The sequence below is a fragment of the Eleutherodactylus coqui genome, chromosome 1 (genome assembly GCF_035609145.1).
Source record: "Eleutherodactylus coqui strain aEleCoq1 chromosome 1, aEleCoq1.hap1, whole genome shotgun sequence".
NCBI lineage: Eukaryota > Metazoa > Chordata > Amphibia > Anura > Eleutherodactylidae > Eleutherodactylus > Eleutherodactylus coqui.
Genome location: NC_089837.1, coordinates 515,184,304 through 515,206,439, shown reverse-complemented (window position 1 = coordinate 515,206,439; position 22,136 = coordinate 515,184,304). Strand labels below are relative to the sequence as shown.

The window sequence follows — 22,136 nt, the reverse complement described above, 5'->3', positions numbered from 1 at the left end:
CACTCATCCCCCTCCTGAATACGAATGAGGTTGTAAGCTCCCCTTAGGTTGAGTTTAGAGAACCACTGGGCACCGGTGACCTGGTTGAGGAGGTCAGGGATGAGCGGAAGGGCGTACTGGTTCCTGACGGTGATTTTGTTTAGCTCCCTGTAATCAATACAGGGTCTGAGACCCCCGTCCTTTTTCTCCACAAAGAAGAAACCAGCCCCTACTGGAGACTCGGAGGGCCAGATGTGCCCCCGTGCCATCTATCCTGGATATAATCCTTCATAGACTCCCTCTCCGGAACCGTAACATTATAGATGCGACCTTTAGGAAGTTTGGCCCCCAGAATGAACTCTATCTTACAATCCCATTCTCTATGGGGAGGCAAGGCTTCTGATAGCTGTTTAGAAAAGACGTCCGAAAACTCGGAGAGGTAGTCAGGTAGTTCAACTCCCCCGCAGGTGGAGACATCCACCCCCACTGGGCGCACGTGGCTGTCACAGCGAGAACCCCACTTGACCAGTTCCAACGTGTCCCAGTTAATTACAGGGTTGTGTTCCCTTAGCCAGGGTAGCCCTAGCACAACATCCACAGACAGGTTCTTCATAATCAAAAATGTACAGGACTTGGGGGCGTGGCCTGACTAAAGACAGAGACGGTCGCCATTCCCTGAGCTCCGCTCTGTATTCAGCCTCCATAGCAACGATTAAAGCATCGGCGGGTCCCTTCTGCTCTTCGGTGACTCACCCGAACTCTCTAACATCCCGGCGTCCAGATATGACAAGGGGCAGGACCGCAAAAGCCTCACCGCTGCCGGTAGCTGATTTCTTGTCGGCTCGGAGCGGCAGGAGAACTCCGGCAGCAGCTCACCTCTCCTCCACAGACGGCTCTGACAGCGCTGCTGATGATCCTGCTCTGAGACAGAAAACGGCATCGGAGAGACCTGTCACAGCCCGGAGAGACGCATGCCGCCCTCTTGATCTAGGAGAGGTGAGTGAATCTTCAGCAACCATCACACACAGCACCTCTCCCCTAGCTAAGATGGCGTCCAGCCACGTGTTGGTCCCTGGAGACTATCGTTCTCCTTCTGCAAGTCCTGAAAAGAGGCGACCTAGGCTGAAGGAGGCAACAAACACTGCTTTAACCCCTTCCAACGCTGCAGAACTGTTAGACATGGTCCCAACCTCAGACCAGCCTGCGTCAGAGGCTTTCATAAAAGAAATGATAGTGGCCTGAGGAGTACTATGAGAGAGGACCTACATGCTTTCTCATCTACATTCAACTCTAACATATCTGAAATAGAGGAGAGAACCTCACATGTAGAGAACAAAATGGCCGAACTGACCAAATCGCACAATACGCTTATTGACGCACACTATGCCCTAGAGGAGGAGGTGGACCAGATCAAAGTCAAGATGGCGGATCTGGAGGACCGCAATAGGCGTAACAATGTGAAGTTCAGAGGCATTTCAGAGAAGATCAGTTCAGCAGACTTAAAGGACTTCCTAACACAATTAATGAAAAAGCTCCTCCCCTCCACCCCAGCTCAAGAGCTAATTATTGATAGGGCCCATCGTTTGCAGAAACCAAAATTTTTACATAAAAATATTCCACGCGATGTTATAGCGCGGATCCACTTTTTTCATGTCAAAGAGGCTCTTATGTTCGCATCGCGAAAAATGATCGACTTGCCTCCTCAATTTTCAAACATCAAATTATTTGTGGACTTATCCGCCGCAACTATCCAAGCGAGGAAAACATTCTCCCGCATATTCACAACCCTCAGAAGAGAGAAGATCCCCTATAGGTGGGGCTTCCCCACCAAGCTTATTCTGCACAAGGAAGGCATCACGCATATTTTTAATAAGCCAGAAGAGGGAAAGAAGTCTCTTCTAGCCTGGGGCCTCCAGATCTCTGACGACCCTCAGAGCAAATCGCCTCCCCCTCGCTCCCGAGAGTCATTCGGGGAAAATCGGCAAGCTAACCCACCCCGCTGATCCACAGTACTCTCCATAAATTTGGAGGTTGAATTTTCTCACCTGTCAGGCAACTATTTGTACCCCCAATCCTCCGCAGGATACCATGCCTGCGAGAACAGCTTTACATGAACGGATGTTCCCAAGGACTTTCTATACCAGAAAAAAAACATTTTTTAGCTTTTTTGTCTGGCATTTAAGGCCAGACAATCCTGTTTCGAATGTTCACGTTATTGTTCTCCCCCCCCCCACCTCACTAAAAGTCAGCAGAATCCTAGGATTTCATAAGTTTATTCTGTATCATCCTCCTGCAAAATGTTGTTGAGAATATGTTCCCTTAATGCCAAAGGGCTAAACTCCCCTTTCAAAAGGTCAGCAACTTGGAAAGATGCGCTCCATGAGAGGGTTGACATCCTATGCCTTCAGGAGTCACACTTTGCTCGTGCAGCGCATCCGCTGTTCTCTCACAAAAAAATTCCCCCAAATTTTCTTGTCCTGTGCCGAGAAGAAGAGAGAGGGGGTTATAATTGCTATCAAAGACACCATTGACTTAACAATTATTGACCAAATTATTGATCCTGCTGGCAGGTTCATAATTCTGGTGGGAAGGTTTAATGACACTTTACTAATACTAGTCAACCTTTACGCTCCAAATTCTTCACAAATTTCTTTCTGAAATAGAATCTTAAAGAAGATACGCAGAATTCAAAAAAGCAAACTTATAGTTTGCGGCGACTTCAACATTGTCCCCGACAGAAATCTTGACTCCTCCAGCTCAGTTAACAGATTATCCCCCATGCTCACACCATGGCTCCATGGACAGTCCTTATTTGATGTATATAGGTGCCTCAACTCATCATCCAGAAAGTATACCCACTACTCCCCTCGCCACAGATCCTTTTCTAGGATCGACCTCTTCTTGGTTGATAAGTGGACCCTACCGGGAGTCAGGCAAGCAGATATAGGTAAAACAACGTGGTCGGACCACTCGCCTATCTTTCTCACGTTTGACACATCTAAATCTCCCCCAAACCATGGCAATTGGAGAAATAATGTCTCTCTCTTGAGAATATAGGATAATGATTAAGGAATCCCTAGCTGAATTCTTTTCGCTCAATATGAATCCAGACGTGGATATCTTCTCCATATGGTGTGCGCACAAGGCATACATAAAAGGGATACTGATCAAGATCAGCTCCCTCCACAAGAAAAAGAAATAGCTTCAAACTAGCAATATTCTTGAGCAAATCACGAAAGTGGAGCAGAATATGCAGGCCGCCCCTTAAATTGAGATTCACATGGAACTTATGTCCCTTCGTCATAAACTTTGCCAGGTAGTAATTGAGGACTATGTCAAAACTCTAAACTTCTCAAAAATGAACTACTACACGGCTTACAACAAACCCTCCAGACTAATGGCTAGAATAATAAAACAACGCCAAGCGCCCTCTAAGATCCCATTCTTGATCAAACAGGATGGATCGAAAAAGAAAAAAATTCACCCCCAAGCTATAGCAGACGAATTTAGTCTCTTCTACTCTAACTTATATAATTTAAACAGAGACGACTCCACCCCTCAACTAGATCCCCAACAAATCAACAGCTTTTTGGAAAGGGTTAGCCTCCCTAAGATTACGGAGGAGCAGTTAAAATCGCTGAATTCTCCTGTCTCTTGTCTGGAGGTTCTGGAGACAATTAAAACACTGAAGGCACACAAGGCCCCAGGTCCGGATGGCTTTTCAAATGAATACTACAAAGACTTCGCCCCAGGACCTGGCGCCTTGTTTGGCTGAAACATTCAATAAAGCGGCATCCACGGGAGCTCTCCCGAGGGAAATGCTGTGTGCCACTATAGTTACGATTCCCAAGCAGGGAAAGGCCCCGAACTCGCCTGCGAACTTTCGCCCTATCTCTCTATTAAATAGCGACACAAAGCTCTATTCAAAACTACTAGCCCAGCACCTGCTAAAAATCCTTCCACAAATAGTTCATAGTGATCAGGCGGGATTTACCAGAGGAAGGCAGCCGTCGGATGCCACCAGAAGAGTATTGAATCTCGTAGCTATGGCAGAGGCGAGCCACACCCCAGCCATTCTACTGGCTTTAGATGCTGAAAAAGCCTTTGATAGGCTTCACTGGGGGTTCGCCTTCGCCACCCTGGAGAGGTTTGGCTTCTGGGGAAACATCCTCGAGGCCATTCGGGCGCTATATGGTTTCCCATCAGCCAGAGTGCTATTCGAAGGAGACTTTTCTAGAGCCTTCCAAATCACCAATGGCACCCGTCAGGGGTGTCCCCTATCCCTGCTACAATTTACGCTCATCATGGAGCCTCTGGCGAAGGCGATCAGACTTAATACAAATGTCAGAGGAATCCCAGCCGGATCCAGGCAACATAAGATAAGTCTCTTTGCGGACGATGTCCTGCTCCTCCTCACGGACCCCACTTCACCCTTAAGAGAAGTATACAACATAATTCAAGAATTCAGCAAAATCTCCTTCTACAAATTAAACATTGCCAAATCCCAAATCCTCGCCATAAACATAGATAACTCCCTAAAGCTTAGCATTCAAAAGGAGTTCCCATTTCAATGGGGGGAAAACAACATTCCCTACTTAGGAGTAAAAATTTGCTCTCCATTGTCCAACACTCTATCGTCAAACCTGTCCCCTCTATTATCTACCCTACAGACTGAGCTGGAAGCTCTCGCAAAGAGAGAACCGTCATGGCTGGGCAGAGTCAACCTTTATAAAATGTTGATCCTCCCCAAAATCCTCTACTTTTTTCACACAATCCCCCTTCCAATCCCCAAACTGGAAGTCTCCAAATTTCCAAAGCAACTCTCAAACTGCCTATGGGGAGGTAAGAGGCCAAGGGTCGCAGCTTCCATACTCTTCCTCAATAGAAAACAGGGAGGCCTGGGAGTACCAAATTTTTGGTCATATCTACAGGTGTCTAACATCAACCAATCTAGACACTGGTTGAAATCTGGGCCTGGACCAAGTTGGCTCCAGATTGAGACCCAGCTTAATGATGGTAGACCCACCCGCTCTCTTCTTCTGGCTTCCCTACTGTCCTCCCTCTCCCCAACAACACCTCCTATATATAAGCCCCATTCTATTCCCCCTCCCCCCCCCCCCCATGCAAGCAGCTCTGGATTCTTGGTCCTGGCTGGCCCAGAGTATCAACCATCATATGACTAAAACAATTGAACACATACCAATTTCCATCCTGGAATTTTTTATCCCCAACATCCACTTGGATAGATGGATAAGAAAGGGTATTACTACCTTAAATAGTCTGCTACTGAACGATGATATTCTCCCGTTTCAAACGCTAAAGGAGACATTTGACTTACCCTCCGAGGAGGCTTTTAGATATCTTCAAATTCAATCTTTTCTCCTTTCCTCTAAAATTGAAAGGGTGAGGATGCCGGTCAACCTTCTGAGTGTCTTAAACAATCCTTCCCCGACGTCTAGATCCCTGGTGAGAACCTGCTATGATATGCTTTCAGGTGACATGAAGGCGACAAAACCTGCGCACGTTCTCAACTGGGAGAAAGACTTAGGGAGGAAATTCACCCCTGATAAATGGCTTTCGGCCTTTACTTGGGCCAATAAAGCAACCATCAATTCCAACACTCTTGAGGTTCACATTAAGGTCCTGACCAGGTGGTACTTCACTCCAGTAGCTCTGGCCAGAGCTTTCGCTGACTCGGATAACGGATGCTGGAGACAGTGTGGCCATAGAGGCAATATTTGCCACATATTCTGGAGCTGTCCAAAACTTCTGCCTTTCTGGGACGAGGTCTTCTCTATCTTGAGTAAAATGACAAAAAAGTCTACCCCCAAGTCTCCAGACCTAGCTATTCTGTTAATAGATAATAATAAATACATCCCTCATACTATGAAAAATCTGATAGACCACATCCTGCTTTCTGCCAAATTATTGATCGCAAGGAAATGGAGGTCTATCAATTCCCCTTCCATTCTAGAACTAATACAGACAATATCTGACCACAACACTTATGAGAAACTGTATGCCCTAAAAAGCGGAGGCTACAAGAAATATCGAACGGAACCCTTGGATACAAATATATGCAAACTAATTCCCAATTGCTGACCCCCGACATTCCCTTACCCTCTTCTTCCTTCCCTATCCCTGTATTCTTTCTTTTAAAGTTATCTTGCTGTTTACTATTGACTTAAAGTGTAAGAAGTAAAAATTTTAAAGCAACTATATTTCTTGTTCTAACTAAGACTAATCCATGCAAGGTTGCATAGCTATTTATGCTTTCACTCAAGATATGGATATAGACTTTACAAAAACTCTATAAAGAAACCAGCTCTTTAAATATGTTTAACTGTTACTAACACCTCGCAAAGATTGTATACATGTTTGCATAAATCTTCTATATACATTCTGTATGTACCTTTTTTAAAAGATATGAAAAACCAATAAAGAACAAATTGAAAAAAAAAAATGTACAGGTCTCTGTATGTAGGGCCCCAATAGTGAACTGTAACTCCGGGGTAACCAGATTTACAAGACCAGCCTGCAAGGGAGTAGAGTCAACACCAGAGACCAGAATAGGGGGGTCTAAACGGAAAAAATACTCAGACAGTTTAGCAACAAAATCAAAATTAACAAAATTAGCAACAGCTCCAGAATCCAGAAACACTTGCCCGGTACGGTAGAAAGACCGGAATTCTAAGGTGCAGGGCAACAACATCTTAGACCTTACAGGGAGTACCTTAGCTCCTAGACAGTCCTCCTGACAACTGCCTAGGAGCGGAAGTTTTCCTGCCGTGGCTTTTTCTCGCAGGTCACAATGCGATGACCCAGCTCCCCACAGTAGAGACAGACTTCATCCTGAGACGATATTCCCGACGTTGCTTCAGGGTCATGGTTCCCAGCTCCATTGGTTCTGCGGAGGGAGGGGTTAAGGTCGGAACCACGGAAGATGTAGACGTACGGACAGGGCTGGTCCGAGTCGAGCTTCTGGCCCTCAAGCGTCGGTCAGCCCGGATGGCCAGGGACATGGCTTGCTCCAAAGTCCTAGGCTCCGGGTGTGCCACCAAGAGGTCCTTGAGGCCCTCCAACAGACTGGCCAAAAACAGATCCTTTAAGGCAGCGTCATTCCACCCAGGCTCCGTGCAGTGTTGGCGAAATTGTGCACAATAGTCCTCAGCCACCTTCCGCCCCTGTTGCAAGGCCAGGAGTTTAGAGACTGCGAAGGCAGCACGGTCAGGTTCGTCATACAGCTGACCCAAAGCAGCAAAAAAGGCGTCTAGTGGCTGTCGGGTAAGGGAGTCAGCTGGTAAGGAGAAGGCCCAGTTTTGGGGTTCTCCCCTCAGGCGAGTTATCACGAAACCCACCTTCTGGTATTCTGTGCCAGAGGACTGGTGTCGAAGGTCAAAATAAAGCTTGCAGCCTTCTCTGAACACAAAAAACTGACTTCTCTGCCCGGAAAATAAGTCAGGAGGTGTTGCTCGGGGTTCAGAAACTGTACCAGGAGTGGGGAGGAGCTGCACCATATTAGAAGACCCTCGCTGCTCCTCATGCTGCAGGCGAGCAGTCAGGTCCTGGACCAGGTTCGTCAGAACCTGGACCTGGTTGGCTAAGGCCGCCACATCCTCCATAGCGGGTTTCAAGGTTGCTGGTCGGATGTAGGGATCCGACTTCCTTTCGACCAGTTTTACTGTCAGGACTCGGGGTACGGGAAACTGGAAGTCCCTGAAAATACCTGCAACCCCTGTCCCTACCTACTTGCCCTCCTGGGCTAGGTCCCAGGGCGACAACTGGGTGACGGTCCCTACACTCACTAAGGAAGGGAGACACTGGAACAAACAACAGCAAGGAGAGTCAGACAATCCGGGTCAGCAACGAGAGGGTGCACGGTACAAGAGGGTCAGGCAAAGGCAACGTCAGGTCAAAGCAGAGAGTCAATATCAGGAGTCAAAAACACGAAGTACGCTGGTGTAGCAGGAGAACCAAACTAACACTGACACTGGTCTGCAGACACAAGCAGGTTTAAATGCTCTCAGAGCTCCCGCCCCAGCAGCAGATTGGGGCGAGGAGCCTGACAGCAGCTGAGTGCACCCAGCAGCACTGGGGAACCCGCCCCCAGCCCTGCAGGAGGCAGAAAAGGAGACACATGCCTGGTTGCTATGATACCGAGGACGCAATGCGGGGCAACACCCACCACGTCCCTGGCAACCCGGCGGCGAGAAGGAGCTCGGCGGCCAGAAGAGGTGACGAGGACCGGCGCCCCCCTGTGCTGCACAGCAGCCACACGTGTGACAGGACCAGCGGTGCGGGCACGATGGACCCGCGAACCGCCAGTCCTTACAGCTCCCTTGTAAAACACCTCAGCGACAAACGGTAGATTTCAGAACTTTATGGAATCTGGAAGGTTGCTCCTTTTTCTTGGAGTTTTAAGGACAATTCGGGTTAACAAGTATAGATTGTCTTTACTTCTTCCTGTGACATTATTTTCAAAGCTTATGAATTAATTCACTAAACATTTATTTCCTGTATTTAACATCTAGAAGAATGAAGATCCGTGTATATACAGTGATGATTGTGAGAGCCGGTGTTGCCATAGGAATTCCCCCAATGGCTCTGGGAAATGTGCCACAAAATCATTCCCAGATGTAAGATGCTACGGCCCGGTGAGTACCTGTAAGCTGCTCCTATACTGGTTCCTCCTCCTCGCACTCAGTATAATTCCCCACTCACATTAGTTTTAAACTGTCAGATCCACATCATTGATTTTCCAATATGACACCCCATGAGGAAGAATTCCCACTTTATGACCTACAGCTCGGATTGGCATTTCATTCGATAGAATTTCAAAATAGTGCAGATTTAGCTGAAGAATTGGGTGCAGAATCTGTGTCCAATTGGTCAGTGATATTGTGCCTTGTGAACAAGTCCTAAGAGCCCTCTGTCTGTCTCTTTACATCTTTTTAAGTAACTGTTTTGCATTGCTCATAAAATATAGAGCCGGGAGCATCTTAAGAGAAATATACATGATGGGGTTACTATTTTATTTCTATTAGAAGTAGGAGGTTAGCACAATTGTATGTCCCCCAACACACAGGGCCCTGAGGGCATTCTGCATCTCCAAATGAAGAGCCGAGAAGGGAAGAACTGGAAATTTTGTTCCGATAATCTGACCAACTTTTATAATCTGCACCAAATGGCTTTTGTTGCAGATTTTGGTTCAGATATACAAAATCTGTTGTGTGTATGCACCAAGATAGATAGCGCGTGCTGCAATTTTACTTTCACAAAAATCACTGGTGAAGGTGGCTCAATAGAAGTCAATAGGCTAGTGGCATTGCATTTTGCACCCACGAAAAAGCCTTCAAGACATGCTCTATTCTTAAGCACATTTGTGCAACAAAATCTTTATAGGAGTCCATGAGGGTGCACTAAAGTGCACATATGTATGCGTTGGCATGTGCAAAACTCTACACATACTAGAACACTTAGACCTCATAAGTAGAGATGAGCGAACGTACTCGTCCGAGCTTGATACTCGTTCGAGTATTAGCGGGTTCGGGATGCTCGTTATTCGAAACGAGCACCATGCGATGTTCGAGTTACTTTCACTTTCATCTCTGAGACGTTAGCGCGATTTTCTGGCCAATAGAAAGACAGGGAAGGCATTACAACTTCCCCCTGTGACGTTCAAGCCCTATACCACCCCCCTGCAGTGAGTGGCTGGCGAGATCAGGTGTAACCCGAGTATATAAATCGGCCCCTCCCGCGGCTCGCCACAGATGCATTCTGACATAGCTCAGGGAAAGTGCTGCTGATGGTGGAGCTGCTATAGGGAGAGCATTAGGAGTTATTTTAGGCTTTAAGAGCCCCAACAGTCCTTCTTAGGGCCACATCTAACCGTGTGCAGTACTGTTGAGGCTGCTTTTAGCAGTGTTGCACTTTTTTTTTTGTATATCGGCCGTGCAGAGCATTGCGTCCTCAGTCTGCAGTAATTTTACATAGTCTAGGGCTAGTAGTAGTGAGGCAGGGACAGTGAAAGAGATATACTGTCTATATTGGCAGTGGGCCTTTCCAAAACAATTTGGGGGAAAAAAAATCTATTTGGGCTGCCTGTGACCGTCCTCAGTGTACTGCGTCTCTGCTGGGGGTAATTGTCCTAATTAATACGCAGCCAGCTAAGTGTTACAGCAGGCTTGCGCAAAATTCTTTCCTGGCTCTGCGTTGGCCGTTACATCACCGCTGTCATCCTGTCCAGAGGGAAATAGTCTGCAGTAATTTTACATAGTCCAGGGCCAGTAGTGGTAAGGCAGGGACAGTGAAAGAGATATACTGTCTATATAGGCAGTGGGCTTTTCCAAAACAATTTGGGGAAAAAAAAATCTATTTGGGCTGCCTGTGACCGTCCTCAGTGTACTGCGTCTCTGCTGGGGGTAGTTGTCCTAATTAATACGCAGCCAGCTAAGTGTTACAGGAGGCTTGCGCAAAATTCTTTCCTAGCTCTGCGTTGGCCGTTACATCACCGCTGTCACCCTGTCCAGAGGGAAACAGTCTGCAGTAATTTTACATAGTCCAGTGCCAGTAGTGGTGAGGCAGGGACAGTGAAAGAGATATACTCACTATATAGGCAGTGGGCTTTTCCAAAACAATCTTGGGAAAAAAAATCTATTTGGGCTGCCTGTGACCGTCCTCAGTGTACTGTGTCTCTGCTGGGGGTAGTTGTCCTAATTAATACGCAGCCAGCTAAGTGTTACAGCATTGTTGCGCAAAATTCTTTCCTGTCTCTGCGTTGGCCGTAACATCACTGCTGTCATCCTGTCCAGAGGGAAACAGTCTGCAGTAATTTAACATAGTCTAGAGCCAGTAGTGATGAGGCAGGGACAGTGAAAGAGATATACTGTCTATATAGGCAGTGGGTTTTGCCAAAACAATTTGGGGAAAAAAAAATCTATTTGGGCTGCCTGTGACCGTCCTCAGTGTACTGCGTCTCTGCTGGGGGTAGTTGTCCTAATTAATACGCAGCCAGCTAAGTGTTACAGCAGGCTTGCACCAAATGCTTTCCTGGCTCTGCGTTGGCCGTTACATCACCGCTGTCATCCGGTCCAGAGGGAAACAGTCTGCAGTAATTTTACCTAGTCTAGGGCCAGTAGTGGTGAGGCAGGGACAGTGAAAGAGATATACTCACTATATAGGCAGTAGGCTTTTCCAAAACAATTTGGGGAAAAAAAATCTATTTGGGCTGCCTGTGACCGTCCTCAGTGTACTTTGTCTGTACTGGGGGTATTTGTCCTAATTAATACGCAGCCAGCTAAGTGTTACAGCAGGCTTGCGCAAAATTCTTTCCTGGCTCTGCATTGGCCGTTACATCACTGCTGTCATCCGGTCTAGAGGGAAACAGTCTGCAGTAATTTTACATAGTCTAGGGCCAGTAGTGGTGAGGCAGGGACAGTGAAAGAGATATACTGTCTATATAGGCAGTGGGTTTTTCCAAAACAATTTGGGAGAAAAAAAAACTATTTGGGCTGCCTGTGACCGTCCTCAGTGTACTGCGTCTCTGCTGGGGGTAGTTGTCCTAATTTAATCAGCCAGCTAAGTGTTACAGCAGGCTTGCGCAAAATTCTTTCCTGGCTCTGCGTTGGCCGTTACATCACCGCTGTCATCCGGTCCAGAGGGAAACAGTCTGCAGTAATTTTTCATAGTCCAGTGCCAGTAGTGGTGAGGCAGGGACAGTGAAAGAGAAATACTCACTATATAGGCAGTGGGCTTTTCCAAAACAATTTGGGGAAAAAAAAAATCTATTTGGGCTGCCTGTGACCGTCCTCAGTGTACTGCGTCTGTGCTGGGGGTAGTAGTCCTAATTAATACGCAGCCAGCTAAGTGTTACAGCAGGCTTGCGCAAAATTCTTTCCTGGCTCTGCGTTGGCCGTTACATCACCGCCGTAATCCTGTCCAGAGGGAAACAGTCTGCAGTAATTTTACATAGTCCAGGGCCAGTAGTGGTGAGGCAGGGACAGTGAAAGAGATATACTGTCTATATAGGCAGTGGGCTTTTCCAAAACAGTTTGGGGAAAAAAAAATCCATTTGGGCTGCCTGTGACCATCCTCAGAGTACTGCGTCTCTGCTGGGGGTAGTTGTCCTAATTAATACGCAGCCAGCTAAGTGTTACAGCATTCTTGCGCAAAATTCTTTCCTGTCTCTGCATTGGCCGTAACATCACTGCTGTCATCCGGTCCAGAGGGAAACAGTCTGCAGTAATTTTACATAGTCTAGGGCCAGTAGTGGTGAGGCAGGGACAGTGAAAGAGATATACTGTCTATATAGGCAGTGGGCTTTTCCAAAACAATTTTGGGAAAAAAAAATCAATTTGTGCTGCCTGTGACCGTCCTCAGTGTACTGCGTCTCTGCTGGGGGTAGTTACCCTAATTAATACGCAGCCAGCTAAGTGTTACAGCAGGCTTGCGCCAAATGCTTTCCTGGCTCTGCGTTGGCCGTTACATCACCACTGTCATCCTGTCCAGAGGGAAGGAGTCTGCAGTAATTTTACATAGTCTAGGGCCAGTAGTGGTGAGGTAGGGACAGTAAAAGAGATATACTGTCTATATAGGCAGTGGGCTTTTCCAAAACAATTTTGGGGGAAAAAAAATCTATTTGGGCTGCCTGTGACTGTCCTCAGTGTACTGCGTCTCTGCTGGGGGCAGTTGTCCTAATTAATACGCAGCTAGCTAAGTGTTACAGCAGGCTTTCGCAAAATTCTTTCCTGGCTCTGCGTTGACCGTTACATCACCGCTATCATCCGGTCCAGAGGGAAACAGTCTGCAGTATTTACATAGTCTAGGGCCAGTAGTGGTGAGGCAGGGACAGTGAAAGAGATATACTGTCTATATAGGAAGTGGGCTTTTCCAAAACAATTTGGGGAAAAAAAATCTATTTGGGCTGCCTGTGACCGTCCTCAGTGTACTGCGTCTCTGCTGGGGGTAGTTGTCCTAATTTAATCAGCCAGCTAAGTGTTACAGCAGGCTTGCGCAAAATTCTTTCCTGGCTCTGCGTTGGCCGTTACATCACCGCTGTCATCCGGTCCAGAGGGAAACAGTCTGCAGTAATTTTTCATAGTCCAGTGCCAGTAGTGGTGAGGCAGGGACAGTGAAAGAGAAATACTCACTATATAGGCAGTGGGCTTTTCCAAAACAATTTGGGGAAAAAAAAAATCTATTTGGGCTGCCTGTGACCGTCCTCAGTGTACTGCGTCTGTGCTGGGGGTAGTAGTCCTAATTAATACGCAGCCAGCTAAGTGTTACAGCAGGCTTGCGCAAAATTCTTTCCTGGCTCTGCGTTGGCCGTTACATCACCGCCGTAATCCTGTCCAGAGGGAAACAGTCTGCAGTAATTTTACATAGTCCAGGGCCAGTAGTGGTGAGGCAGGGACAGTGAAAGAGATATACTGTCTATATAGGCAGTGGGCTTTTCCAAAACAGTTTGGGGAAAAAAAAATCCATTTGGGCTGCCTGTGACCATCCTCAGAGTACTGCGTCTCTGCTGGGGGTAGTTGTCCTAATTAATACGCAGCCAGCTAAGTGTTACAGCATTCTTGCGCAAAATTCTTTCCTGTCTCTGCATTGGCCGTAACATCACTGCTGTCATCCGGTCCAGAGGGAAACAGTCTGCAGTAATTTTACATAGTCTAGGGCCAGTAGTGGTGAGGCAGGGACAGTGAAAGAGATATACTGTCTATATAGGCAGTGGGCTTTTCCAAAACAATTTTGGGAAAAAAAAATCAATTTGTGCTGCCTGTGACCGTCCTCAGTGTACTGCGTCTCTGCTGGGGGTAGTTACCCTAATTAATACGCAGCCAGCTAAGTGTTACAGCAGGCTTGCGCCAAATGCTTTCCTGGCTCTGCGTTGGCCGTTACATCACCACTGTCATCCTGTCCAGAGGGAAGGAGTCTGCAGTAATTTTACATAGTCTAGGGCCAGTAGTGGTGAGGTAGGGACAGTAAAAGAGATATACTGTCTATATAGGCAGTGGGCTTTTCCAAAACAATTTTGGGGGAAAAAAAATCTATTTGGGCTGCCTGTGACTGTCCTCAGTGTACTGCGTCTCTGCTGGGGGCAGTTGTCCTAATTAATACGCAGCTAGCTAAGTGTTACAGCAGGCTTTCGCAAAATTCTTTCCTGGCTCTGCGTTGACCGTTACATCACCGCTATCATCCGGTCCAGAGGGAAACAGTCTGCAGTATTTACATAGTCTAGGGCCAGTAGTGGTGAGGCAGGGACAGTGAAAGAGATATACTGTCTATATAGGAAGTGGGCTTTTCCAAAACAATTTGGGGAAAAAAAATCTATTTGGGCTGCCTGTGACCGTCCTCAGTGTACTGCGTCTCTGCTGGGGGTAGCTGTCCTAATTGATACGCAGCCAGCTAAGTGTTACAGCAGGCTTGCGCAAAATTCTTTCCGGGCTCTGCGTTGGCCGTTACATCACCGCTGTCATCCGGTCCAGAGGGAAACAGTCTGCAGTAATTTTACATAGTTTAGTGCCAGTAGTGGTGAGGCAGGGACAGTGAAAGAGATATACTCACTATATAGGCAGTGGGCTTTTCCAAAACAATTTTGGGAAAAAAAATCTATTTGGGCTGCCTGTGACTGTCCTCAGTGTACTGCGTCTCTGCTGGGGGTAGTTGTCCTAATTAATACACAGTCAGCTAAGTGTTACAGCAGGCTTGCGCCAAATGCTTTCCTGGCTCTGCGTTGGCCATTACATCACCGCTGTCATCCGGTCCAGAGGGAAACAGTCTGCAGTAATTTTACATAGTCTAGGGCTAGTAGTGGTGAGGCAGGGACATTGAAAGAGATATACTATCTATATAGGAAGTTGGCTTTTCCAAAACAATTTGGGGAAAAAAAATCTATTTGGGCTGCCTGTGACCGTCCTCAGTGTACTGCGTCTCTGCTGGGGGTAGTTGTCCTAATTAATACGCAGCCAGCTAAGTGTTACAGCAGGCTTGCACCAAATGCTTTCCTGGCTCTGCGTTGGCCGTTACATCACCGCTGTCATCCGGTCCAGAGGGAAACAGTCTGCAGTAATTTTACCTAGTCTAGGGCCAGTAGTGGTGAGGCAGGGACAGTGAAAGAGATATACTCACTATATAGGCAGTAGGCTTTTCCAAAACAATTTGGGGAAAAAAAATCTATTTGGGCTGCCTGTGACCGTCCTCAGTGTACTTTGTCTGTACTGGGGGTATTTGTCCTAATTAATACGCAGCCAGCTAAGTGTTACAGCAGGCTTGCGCAAAATTCTTTCCTGGCTCTGCATTGGCCGTTACATCACTGCTGTCATCCGGTCTAGAGGGAAACAGTCTGCAGTAATTTTACATAGTCCAGTGCCAGTAGTGGTGAGGCAGGGACAGTGAAAGAGATATACTCACTATATAGGCAGTGGGCTTTTCCAAAACAATTTGGGGAAAAAAAAATCTATTTGGGCGTCTCTGCTGGGGGTAGTTGTCCTAATTAATACGCAGCCAGCTAAGTGTTACAGCAGGCTTGCGTAAAATTCTTTCCTGGCTCTGCATTGGCCGTTACATCACTGCTGTCATCCGGTCCAGAGGGAAACAGTCTGTAGTAATTTTACATAGTCTAGGGCCAGTAGTGGTGAGGCAGGGACAGTGAAAGAGATACACTGTCAATATAGGCAGTGGGCTTTTCCAAAACAATTTTGGGGAAAAAAATCTATTTGGGCTGCCTGTGACCGTCCTCAGTGTACTGCGTCTCTGCTGGGGGTAGTTGTCCTAATTAATACGCAGCCAGCTAAGTGTTACAGCAGGCTTGCGCCATATGCTTTCCTGGCTCTGCGTTGGCCGTTACATCACCGCTGTCATCCGGTCCAGAGGGAAACAGTCTGCAGTAATTTTACCTAGTCTAGGGCCAGTAGTGGTGAGGCAGGGACAGTGAAAGAGATATACTCACTATATAGGCAGTGGGCTTTTCCAAAACAATTTGGGGAAAAAAAATCTATTTGGGCTGCCTGTGACCGTCCTCAGTGTACTTTGTCTGTACTGGGGGTATTTGTCCTAATTAATACGCAGCCAGCTAAGTGTTACAGCAGGCTTGCGCAAAATTCTTTCCTGGCTCTGCATTGGCCGTTACATCACTGCTGTCATCCGGTCCAGAGGGAAACAGTCTGCAGTAATTTTACATAGTCTAGGGCCAGTAGTGGTGAGGTAGGGACAGTGAAAGAGATATACTGTCTATATAGGCAGTGGGTTTTTCCAAAACAATTTGGGAGAAAAAAAAACTATTTGGGCTGCCTGTGACCGTCCTCAGTGTACTGCGTCTCTGCTGGGGGTAGTTGTCCTAATTTACGCAGCCAGCTAAGTGTTACAGCAGGCTTGCGCAAAATTCTTTCCTGGCTCTGCGTTGGCCGTTACATCACCGCTGTCATCCTGTCCAGAGGGAATTAGTCTGCAGTAATTTTACATAGTCCAGGGCCAGTAGTGGTGAGGCAGGGATAGTGAAAGAGATATACTGTCTATATAGGCAGTGGGCTTTTCCAAAACAATTTTGGGGGAAAAAAAATCTATTTGGGCTGCCTGTGACTGTCCTCAGTGTACTGCGTCTCTGCTGGGGGCAGTTGTCCTAATTAATACGCAGCTAGCTAAGTGTTACAGCAGGCTTTCGCAAAATTCTTTCCTGGCTCTGCGTTGGCCGTTACATCACCGCTATCATCCGGTCCAGAGGGAAACAGTCTGCAGTATTTACATAGTCTAGGGCCAGTAGTGGTGAGGCAGGGACAGTGAAAGAGATATACTGTCTATATAGGAAGTGGGCTTTTCCAAAACAATTTTGGGAAAAAAAATCTATTTGGGCTGCCTGTGACCGTCCTCAGTGTACTGCGTCTCTGCTGGGGGTAGCTGTCCTAATTAATACGCAGCCAGCTAAGTGTTACAGCAGGCTTGCGCAAAATTCTTTCCGGGCTCTGCGTTGGCCGTTACATCACCGCTGTAATCCGGTCCAGAGGGAAACAGTCTGCAGTAATTTTACATAGTTTAGTGCCAGTAGTGGTGAGGCAGGGACAGTGAAAGAGATATACTCACTATATAGGCAGTGGGCTTTTCCAAAACAATTTTGGGAAAAAAAATCTATTTGGGCTGCCTGTGACTGTCCTCAGTGTACTGCGTCTCTGCTGGGGGTAGTTGTCCTAATTAATACACAGTCAGCTAAGTGTTACAGCAGGCTTGCGCCAAATGCTTTCCTGGCTCTGCGTTGGCCGTTACATCACCGCTGTCATCCGGTCCAGAGGGAAACAGTCTGCAGTAATTTTACCTAGTCTAGGGCCAGTAGTGGTGAGGCAGGGACAGTGAAAGAGATATACTCACTATATAGGCAGTAGGCTTTTCCAAAACAATTTGGGGAAAAAAAAATCTATTTGGGCTGCCTGTGACCGTCCTCAATGTACTTTGTCTGTACTGGGGGTATTTGTCCTAATTAATACGCAGCCAGCTAAGTGTTACAGCAGGCTTGCGCAAAATTCTTTCCTGGCTCTGCATTGGCCGTTACATCACTGCTGTCATCCGGTCTAGAGGGAAACAGTCTGCAGTAATTTTACATAGTCCAGTGCCAGTAGTGGTGAGGCAGGGACAGTGAAAGAGATATACTCACTATATAGGCAGTGGGCTTTTCCAAAACAATTTGGGGAAAAAAAAATCTATTTGGGCGTCTCTGCTGGGGGTAGTTGTCCTAATTAATACGCAGCCAGCTAAGTGTTACAGCAGGCTTGCGTAAAATTCTTTCCTGGCTCTGCATTGGCCGTTACATCACTGCTGTCATCCGGTCCAGAGGGAAACAGTCTGTAGTAATTTTACATAGTCTAGGGCCAGTAGTGGTGAGGCAGGGACAGTGAAAGAGATACACTGTCTATATAGGCAGTGGGCTTTTCCAAAACAATTTTGGGGAAAAAAATCTATTTGGGCTGCCTGTGACTGTCCTCAGTGTACTGCGTCTCTGCTAGGGGTAGTTGTCCTAATTAATACGCAGCCAGCTAAGTGTTACAGCATTGTTGCGCAAAATTCTTTCCTGGCTCTGCGTTGGCCGTAACATCACCGCTGTCATCCTGTCCAGAGGGAAACAGTCTGCAGTAATTTAACATAGTCTAGAGCCAGTAGTGATGAGGCAGGGACAATGAAAGAGATATACTGTCTATATAGGCAGTGGGTTTTGCCAAAACAATTTGGGGGAAAAAAATCTATTTGGGCTGCCTGTGACCGTCCTCAGTGTACTGCGTCTCTGCTGGGGGTAGTTGTCCTAATTAATACGCAGCCAGCTAAGTGTTACAGCAGGCTTGCACCAAATGCTTTCCTGGCTCTGCGTTGGCCGTTACATCACCGCTGTCATCCGGTCCAGAGGGAAACAGTCTGCAGTAATTTTACCTAGTCTAGGGCCAGTAGTGGTGAGGCAGGGACAGTGAAAGAGATGTACTCACTATATAGGCAGTAGGCTTTTCCAAAACAATTTGGGGAAAAAAAATCTATTTGGGCTGCCTGTGACCGTCCTCAGTGTACTTTGTCTGTACTGGGGGTATTTGTCCGAATTAATACGCAGCCAGCTAAGTGTTACAGCAGGCTTGCGCAAAATTCTTTCCTGGCTCTGCATTGGCCGTTACATCACTGCTGTCATCCGGTCTAGAGGGAAATAGTCTGCAGTAATTTTACATAGTCTAGGGCCAGTAGTGGTGAGGCAGGGACAGTGAAAGAGATATACTGTCTATATAGGCAGTGGGTTTTTCCAAAACAATTTGGGAGAAAAAAAAACTATTTGGGCTGCCTGTGACCGTCCTCAGTGTACTGCGTCTCTGCTGGGGGTAGTTGTCCTAATTTACGCAGCCAGCTAAGTGTTACAGCAGGCTTGCGCAAAATTCTTTCCTGGCTCTGCGTTGGCCGTTACATCACCGCTGTCATCCGGTCCAGAGGGAAACAGTCTGCAGTAATTTTTCATAGTCCAGTGCCAGTAGTGGTGAGGCAGGGACAGTGAAAGAGAAATACTCACTATATAGGCAGTGGGCTTTTCCAAAACAATTTGGGGAAAAAAAAATCTATTTGGGCGTCTCTGCTGGGGGTAGTTGTCCTAATTAATACGCAGCCAGCTAAGTGTTACAGCAGGCTTGCGTAAAATTCTTTCCTGGCTCTGCATTGGCCGTTACATCACTGCTGTCATCCGGCCCAGAGGGAAACAGTCTGTAGTAATTTTACATAGTCTAGGGCCAGTAGTGGTGAGGCAGGGACAGTGAAAGAGATATACTGTCTATATAGGCAGTGGGTTTTTCCAAAACAATTTGGGGAAAAAAAAATCTATTTGGGCTGCCTGTGACCGTCCTCAGTGTACTGGGTCTGTGCTGGGGGTAGTAGTCCTAATTAATACGCAGCCAGCTAAGTGTTACAGCAGGCTTGCGCAAAATTCTTTCCTGGCTCTGCGTTGGCCGTTACATCACCGCCGTAATCCTGTCCAGAGGGAAACAGTCTGCAGTAATTTTACATAGTCTAGGGCCAGTAGTGGTGAGGTAGGGACAGTGAAAGAGATATATTGTCTATATAGGCAGTGGGCTTTTCCAAAACAATTTGGGGGAAAAAAATCTATTTGGGCTGCCTGTGACCGTCCTCAGTGTACTGCGTCTCTGCTGGGGTTAGCTGTCCTGATTAATACGCAGCCAGCTAAGTGTTACAGCAGGCTTGCGCAAAATTCTTTCCTGGCTCTGCGTTGGCCGTTACATCACCGCTGTCATCCGGTCCAGAGGGAAACAGTCTGCAGTAATTTTACATAGTCTAGGGCCAGTAGTGGTGAGGCAGGGACAGTGAAAGAGATATACTGTCTATATAGGCAGTGGGCTTTTCCAAAACAATTTGGGGGAAAAAAATCTATTTGGGCTGCCTGTGACCATCCTCAGAGTACTGCGTCTCTGCTGGGGGTAGTTGTCCTAATTAATACGCAGCCAGCTAAGTGTTACAGCATTCTTGCGCAAAATTCTTTCCTGTCTCTGCATTGGCCGTAACATCACTGCTGTCATCCGGTCCAGAGGGAAACAGTCTGCAGTAATTTTACATAGTCTAGGGCCAGTAGTGGTGAGGCAGGGACAGTGAAAGAGATATACTGTCTATATAGGCAGTGGGCTTTTCCAAAACAATTTTGGGAAAAAAAAATCAATTTGTGCTGCCTGTGACCGTCCTCAGTGTACTACGTCTCTGCAGGGGGTAGTTACCCTAATTAATACGCAGCCAGCTAAGTGTTACAGCAGGCTTGCGCCAAATGCTTTCCTGGCTCTGCGTTGGCCGTTACATCACCACTGTCATCCTGTCCAGAGGGAAGGAGTCTGCAGTAATTTTACATAGTCTAGGGCCAGTAGTGGTGAGGTAGGGACAGTAAAAGAGATATACTGTCTATATAGGCAGTGGGCTTTTCCAAAACAATTTTGGGAAAAAAAATCTATTTGGGCTGCCTGTGACCGTTCTCAGTGTACTGCGTCTCTGCTAGGGGTAGTTGTCCTAATTAATACGCAGCCAGCTAAGTGTTACAGCAGGCTTGCGCAAAATGCTTTCCTGGCTCTGCGTTGGCCGTTACATCACCGCTGTCATCCGGTCCAGAGGGAAACAGTCTGCAGTAATTTTACATAGTCCAGTGCCAGTAGTGGTGAGGCAGGGACAGTGAAAGAGATATACTCACTATATAGGCAGTGGGCTTTTCCAAAACAATTTTGGGAAAAAAAATCTATTTGGGCTGCCTGTGACCGTCCTCAGTGTACTGCGTCTCTGCTAGGGGTAGTTGTCCTAATTAATACGCAGCCAGCTAAGTGTTACAGCATTGTTGCGCAAAATTCTTTCCTGGCTCTGCGTGGGCCGTTACATCACCATTGTCATCCTGTCCAGAGGGAAACAGTCTGCAGTAATTGAACATAGTCTAGAGCCAGTAGAGATGAGGCAGGGACAGTGAAAGAGATAAACTGTCTATATAGGCAGTGGGTTTTGCCAAAACAATTTGGGGAAAAAAAAATCTATTTGGGCTGCCTGTGCCCGTCCTCAGTGTACTGCGTCTCTGCTGGGGGTAGTTGTCCTAATTAATACGCAGCCAGCTAAGTGTTACAGCAGGCTTGCGCAATATGCTTTCCTGGCTCTGCGTTGGCCGTTACATCACCGCTGTCATCCGGTCCAGAGGGAAACAGTCTGCAGTAATTTTACCTAGTCTAGGGCCAGTAGTGGTGAGGCAGGGACAGTGAAAGAGATATACTCACTATATAGGCAGTGGGCTTTTCCAAAACAATTTGGGGAAAAAAAATCTATTTGGGCTGCCTGTGACCGTCCTCAGTGTACTTTGTCTGTACTGGGGGTATTTGTCCTAATTAATACGCAGCCAGCTAAGTGTTACAGCAGGCTTGCGCAAAATTCTTTCCTGGCTCTGCGTTGACCGTTACATCACCGCTGTCATCCTGTCCAGAGGGAAATAGTCTGCAGTAATTTTACATAGTCCAGGGCCAGTAGTGGTGAGGCAGGGATAGTGAAAGAGATATACTGTCTATATAGGCAGTGGGCTTTTCCAAAACAATTTTGGGGGGAAAAAAATCTATTTGGGCTGCCTGTGACTGTCCTCAGTGTACTGCGTCTCTGCTGGGGGCAGTTGTCCTAATTAATACGCAGCTAGCTAAGTGTTATAGCAGGCTTGCGCAAAATTCTTTCCTGGCTCTGCGTTGGCCGTTACATCACCGCTGTCATCCGGTGCAGAGGGAAACAGTCTGCAGTATTTACATAGTCTAGGGCCAGTAGTGGTGAGGCAGGGACAGTGAAAGAGATATACCGTCTATATAGAAAGTGGGCTTTTCCAAAACAATTTGGGGAAAAAAAATCTATTTGGGCTGCCTGTGACCGTCCTCAGTGTACTGCGTCTCTGCTGGGGGTAGTTGTCCTAATTAATACACAGTCAGCTAAGTGTTACAGCAGGCTTGCGCCAAATGCTTTCCTGGCTCTGCGTTGGCCATTACATCACCGCTGTCATCCGGTCCAGAGGGAAACAGTCTGCAGTAATTTTACATAGTTTAGTGCCAGTAGTGGTGAGGCAGGGACAGTGAAAGAGATATACTCACTATATAGGCAGTGGGCTTTTCCAAAACAATTTTGGGAAAAAAAATTTATTTGGGCTG

At 47.0% G+C, this 22,136-nt stretch overlaps 2 protein-coding genes across 5 annotated transcripts in view; both read left to right on the top strand.

Moving 5' to 3' along the window:
- LOC136588589 (keratin-associated protein 10-4-like) overlaps positions 1–22,136 on the top strand; it is an 820,730-nt gene that overhangs the window by 449,648 nt on the left and 348,946 nt on the right. The window lies entirely within an intron of this gene.
- LOC136614557 (uncharacterized) overlaps positions 1–22,136 on the top strand; it is an 88,675-nt gene that overhangs the window by 17,590 nt on the left and 48,949 nt on the right. For 3 of the 4 annotated variants that reach the window (XM_066594122.1, XM_066594120.1, XM_066594123.1), the window contains exon 2: positions 8,511–8,633. In XM_066594122.1, coding sequence (XP_066450219.1) covers positions 8,511–8,633 — 123 coding nt within the window. The remainder of the gene's footprint in view (positions 1–8,510; positions 8,634–22,136) is intronic. The other variant, XM_066594121.1, reaches the window with a different exon arrangement.